Here is a 6,000-nt window from a genome sequence, read left to right as displayed (position 1 = left end):
TCCTGTCATGGAGGTTCTTCATGCTCTCTGACAGCTGCAGGTTCTAACAGCTGCTGTTACTGCAGGAACCAACCTTGTGTGTGACTATTTAAATAAAGTTTTATACTAAAGCTCAGAATGATCCTTGAGGTTAGACAGTTTGAGTCTCTGCAGCTCTCTTTAGTGTTTTCTTCTTCGTGCGTTTCATCTTTATCTGCTGCCGTTTGTTGATGGAGGATCAGACGCTTCAGTTACAGCAGGAGGTTCCTGTCCGGGCCATGCTGGTGTCTGTGATGATGATGATGATGGCGATGATGGCAATGATGACGGGTCACCATCCAGCGTCCTCGTCCTCTAATCAGTACGGAGCGCGCTCAGACCGTCTCCCTGCTGTGACATCATGGCTCAGGCTGCAGGCCACTAATCACAGCGCTAATGACACCATGCTAACAGCGTGCTAACAGCAAGCTAACGGCGCAGCGCGGCGGGTCCAGACACGCCAAATGACGGGTTTGAAGCAGAACGCCGTCTCAGCAGGTTTCTGTTGACTAAAGAAACGTTCCAAAAGAACCAAACTTACTGTTGGGGTGGAACATGTCGCAGGTGAACCTCATCTTGGGAGGACTGAGAGGATAATCAGACGGGAAGCTGAGGACGGCTGGAAACACGCCTCCTTCAAAACAGGTATCCTGAGGACCCCTGAAACACAGGAGAACCGGCTTAGAACCCTGAGGGTCTTCAAGTCCAGTTCCAGTTTACACGCAACAGAACCTCGTCTGAGAGACTGAAGACACGACTGAAAAGACTCAACAAGAGGACAGGAATATATATATATATATCTATATATATATCTATATATCTATATATATATATATATATAGATATATATATAGATATATAGATATATATATATATAGATATATATATATAGATATATAGATATATATATATATATATATATATAGATATATATCTAAAACCATAATAATACACAGCATGTTGGGTTCTAGTGGTAGTCCTAATTGTCCCGTATGCGGTTCTAGTAGTTCTTTAGATAGTTCTAACTTAATGTGGGAGGTTTCTAAGGTTCCTTTGAGGTTCTCATGGTCCCTTTCTGAGGTTCTAGAGCTCTTTTCTGGAGGTTCTAGCAGTCTTTGAGAAGGTTCTAGGGGTCCTTTGAGGTTCTTGTGGTCACTCAGGGGGTTCTAGTGGGTGTGTAAAAGACTTTAGGAGTCCTTCAGGTGATGAACACCAAAGGAAGACTTTGGAGTGACATGTTGGACAGCGTTCTCCACAGAGAACCTGTGAGGAACACTGAAGGTGGAACCTCACTGACTCACTTTCTCTGGACGTCATCAAAGTAGAAATCCATCGAGTGAAAACAATCACTGAGGATCAGTAACCAGCGATGTGATCAGGTGACCGACTCGCTGTCTCTGATTGGCTGTCAGCCGGGTCACGTTCATGGAGCCTAAAGTGAGATGATTAAAGAACCAGATGTTCATGTTTCTTTCCTCCTTTCTGATCACGAGTCTGACGGTAGCTCCACCTGAGTGTCGTCCCAGGTAATTATGGGATGTGGTGACGATGATGTCACACGGTTGGACTGTGAATGAGCTGCAGGTTAAATTGAAGGGCGGCTCGAGGCGGCGTTCACAACAAACAACCAACGCTGGAAGAAACTAGAGCTGCTTGAACCAGACGTCCTCCAGCCACACAGGTCTGCTTCACTGCAGCAGCACCAAACACAAACAAACAAATAAACAAACAAGCAAACAATAAACAAACAAACAATAAACAAGCAAACAATAAACAAACAATAAACGGACCAAAGGGATTCAGGTTGGTCTGCCCGACGACAAGCAAACAGCTGTTAAAACGCTCGATTCCTGAATGGAGTTTGGATCGATCGATGCTAAGCTAACGGCGTAGCTATAAATACAGTAGTGATGTCATTGTTTACAGTCTTTGGTTTATACTGTTGTTATCGCACAACAACAACAACAACACTAAAAACATTACACCAAACAACAACAGCTGACGTTGACATACATGTACTCACATGATGAGAGCCTCCCATTCAAAGAAGTTCTCCTCATTGGCTGGACCTGCAGAGACAAACAAGTACTGTACTTTACCTGGTCCTGAACCAGTCTCAGTGTAGTCCTGATCCTCTGTATGAACCAGTCTCAGTGTAGTCCTGATCCTCTATATGAACCAGTCTCAGTGTAGTCCTGGTCCTCTGTATGAACCAGTCTCAGTGTAGTCCTGATCCTCTATATGAACCAGTCTCAGTGTAGTCCTGGTCCTCTATCAGACCTCCATCAGTACAGAGACCATCAGAGAGAAGATGGTCTGTTTCTACAGAGTTATTCTTGATGATGTCATCGGAGCCACCGGGTCGGATTCTGGTGAAACCAGATGAACTCATGCAGGTTCACCAGAACCTCCTTCAGCTCAGACTCCAGCAGAGACCGGTCCACCGTGGTACAATGAGCAGGAGTCTGGTGCTACTACCACTTTAGTCCACAGGGGGCGCCAAAATCAACACTAAGTTAAAACTCCTTGTAGTAACTTTAAGTACAATTTTGAGTCGTTGTACTTTACTTAAGTATTTTCATGCACTGCCTCTCAGAGGTATGTATACCTACTATTATCTGTTACATTTGTAACAAGTATTTCTACACTGTGGCATCAGTACTTTTACTTAAGTACAAGATCTGAGTATTTATTTAACGACGGCCAAAGAGACTCAAATATTTCTGCTCCACAAACCAGTGAAAGTGTCTTCATATGGTAATGTTCTCTGAACTCGTTGTTGTTGTTGTTTGTGTGGCTGTAAACTCTTTAAAATATGTTTTATTATAAAACATACATTAAGACATTATGTTTCTGGACAGAAATGTGCTGAATTCTTCAGTTCCAGCTTCTTAAATCTGAGGTTTTGTGTAAACATCAAGTTCTTCAGTTGTTTTTCTATGACTGGAGAAACTACTCCTTAAAGTATTTGATTATGACATCACCTGCAAGTAGAAACACATTAAATAGTTCAGACTGTCTCACCTGCAACGATCCCCTCAGGTGGGTTCAGGGTCAGCTCTGAAACAAACACACACACACACACACACACACACACACACACACACACACACACACACACACACACACACACACACACGTTAAACGTTAGCTCAAGCTAACACGCATTAGCTCAAGCTAACAAACATTAGCTCAAGCTAACAAACATGAACTCAAGCTAACTTAGAGACACTTGTATGTTAACACGTGACTCCATGTTGAGCTAACACTGAGGCTAATCATCAGAGCTAACCAGGTAGCCGTGGCTAGCTAGCACCAGGTCTATTTTAAAAGTTACATCATGATGTCGAGGAACCTTCTGGAGACGCTGACGAGCTGCTCAAAACATTCATGTACTGAGTTCTCTTATCGCGGTTGAAGCTGCTAGGTGTTTAAACATAGCGCCGAACTAAAGTTACTGCCCTCTTTTGTAAACAAAGTGTATATATATGTTGAAATACATAAAGGACACCGTAAATACAGCGAGGACATCACTGAATCTGCTGTTTACTCAATGGAGGCTGGTGCGGGACGATTACAAGGAGCTCACGGGACTGTTAGCTTAGCTGTTAGCCACCGTGAAAAGGTTCTCCCATTGGCCGGAGGAGGTGTCACTCACGTTTATACTCCGCCATGAGTCTCTTCAGCGCGGTGCCGGCCATCACGGTTTAACGGGAGAAAAAGAAAAAGAAGAAGAAGCTCCGAGTTTATAATCCGCAAGCGAATCCGTCGACCAGCAGCTAATGCGCATGCGCGTGTTGTGATGTTTACGAGTGAACACGTCAGCCGAAAGCGCCCTCTACTGGAGAAACGTCATGACGTCAGTGTTCAATATTCAGTACTCATACCTGGAAATAATACTTGTATTCATGTTGCACAGCAGTGGAACGTTTAAATAAAGTCACACACTGAGCACAGATAGTAGAAATATAACTGATACTGTGTGAAGAATACTGCTGTTAACAATAACCTGATCTGTTTAAAGTGATTCAAACCAAATGTTATTGTACTGTTGTTCATATAGCAGGACTTTAAGATACAAGTGAGCAATACACTACTTTTAGATATATTATTGAACTTTGTGCACAACAATGAGATTAATCAAGATTAATTAGTTGTAATCATTAACCAACACTAATATGAATATATGTGACAAGCACCTCCAGTACCCGGCAGAGCACCCCTCCGCTGCCAGACACCGGCCCTGACAGCCCCGAGGAATCTCAGCCCACCCCAGGACTAATGGGCTGAGATCCCCCAGGAACGCCACCAGAACCCGGCGCCCGGCCACGCCCGCACCAGGCCACAACAGCAAAATGGCGCTCCACCAAGCACCAACGACGCCCGCCATGAAGGGAACGAACAACTCAGAGACCGCAGCAGTCCCTGAAAGCGGCACTCTGCGCCGAACCCACAGAAACCACCAGCAACACAGACAGCATTTCATTCTGTGTGACGATTGAACCTTCTCTGTGCAGAGAATGCATACTTTAAGACAAACATCTTTTATCAATGTTTCATAAATTCAGTGTCATAGGACTCACTCTGTACTATTGAATAGATTATTTCCACCACACAGTACAGAACAGTTTTAGTGTTTCTTTATGTGTTGATGATGAATGTTTGTGATAAACTGAAGGATGAAGTGTTTCTTTATGTGTTGGTGTTGAATGTTTGTGATAAACTGAAGGATGAAGTGTTTCTTTATGTGTTGGTGTTGAATGTTTGTCATAAAGTGAAGGATGAAGTGTTCCTTTATGTGTTGATGATGAATGTTTGTCATAAACTGAAGGATGAAGTGTTTCTTTATGTGTTGGTGTTGAATGTTTGTCATAAAGTGAAGGATGAAGTGTTCCTTTATGTGTTGATGATGAATGTTTGTGATAAAGTGAAGGATGAAGTGTTTCTTTATGTGTTGGTGTTGAATGTTTGTGATAAAGTGAAGGATGAAGTGTTCCTTTATGTGTTGGTGTTGAATGTTTGTGATAAACTGAAGGATGAAGTGTTTCTTTATGTGTTGGTGTTGAATGTTTGTCATAAACTGAAGGATGACGTGTTTCTTTATGTGTTGGTGTTGAATGTTTGTCATAAACTGAAGGATGAAGTGTTTCTTTATGTGTTGGTGATGAATGTTTGTCATAAACTGAAGGATGAAGTGTTTCTTTATGTGTTGGTGATGAATGTTTGTCATAAAGTGAAGGATGAAGTGTTTCTTTATGTGTTGGTGATGAATGTTTGTCATAAAGTGAAGGATGAAGTGTTTCTTTATGTGTTGGTGATGAATGTTTGTCATAAAGTGAAGGATGAAGTGTTTCTTTATGTGTTGGTGTTGAATGTTTGTGATAAACTGAAGGATGAAGTGTTCATTTATGTGTTGATGATGAATGTTTGTCATAAAGTGAAGGATGAAGTGTTTCTTTATGTGTTGATGATGAATGTTTGTGATAAACTGAAGGATGACGTGTTTCTTTATGTGTTGGTGTTGAATGTTTGTCATAAACTGAAGGATGAAGTGTTTCTTTAGGTGTTGATGATGAATGTTTGTGATAAACTGAAGAATGAAGTGTTTCTTTATGTATTGGTGTTGAATGTTTGTGATAAACTGACGGATGAAGTGTTTCTTTATGTGTTGGTGTTGAATGTTTGTCATAAACTCAAAGATGAAATGTTTCTTTATGTGTTGATGATGAATGTTTGTCATAAACTGAAGGATGAAGTGTTTCTTTATTTGTTGGTGTTGAATGTTTGTGATAAACTGAAGGATGAAGTGTTTCTTTATGTGTTGGTGTTGAATGTTTGTCATAAACTGAAGGATGAAGTGTTTCTTTATGTGTTGATGATGAATGTTTGTGATAAACTGAAGGATGAAGTGTTTCTTTATGTATTGGTGTTGAATGTTTGTGATAAACTGAAGGATGAAGTGTTTCTTTATGTGTTGGTGTT

General features: G+C 41.4%; 1 protein-coding gene across 1 annotated transcript in view; it reads right to left on the bottom strand.

Annotated features, from left to right (window-relative positions):
• The window catches only part of ube2g2 (ubiquitin-conjugating enzyme E2G 2 (UBC7 homolog, yeast)), a 5,349-nt gene extending 1,538 nt beyond the window's left edge, over window positions 1–3,811 (bottom strand). The window contains exons 1-4 of the mRNA XM_068736420.1: window positions 3,677–3,811; window positions 3,043–3,078; window positions 2,042–2,087; window positions 560–678 (exon numbers count right to left, since the gene is read on the bottom strand). Coding sequence (XP_068592521.1) covers window positions 560–678; window positions 2,042–2,087; window positions 3,043–3,078; window positions 3,677–3,719 — 244 coding nt within the window. The 5' untranslated portion in view covers window positions 3,720–3,811. The remainder of the gene's footprint in view (window positions 1–559; window positions 679–2,041; window positions 2,088–3,042; window positions 3,079–3,676) is intronic.
• Window positions 3,812–6,000: the final 2,189 nt, after the last annotated feature.

The sequence above is a fragment of the Cebidichthys violaceus genome, unplaced genomic scaffold, assembly GCF_023349555.1.
Source record: "Cebidichthys violaceus isolate CVI_PGR_0920_01 unplaced genomic scaffold, fCebVio1.0.p SCAF_11, whole genome shotgun sequence".
Taxonomy (NCBI): Eukaryota; Metazoa; Chordata; class Actinopteri; order Perciformes; family Stichaeidae; genus Cebidichthys; species Cebidichthys violaceus.
This window is presented reverse-complemented; position numbering and strand designations above follow the sequence as displayed.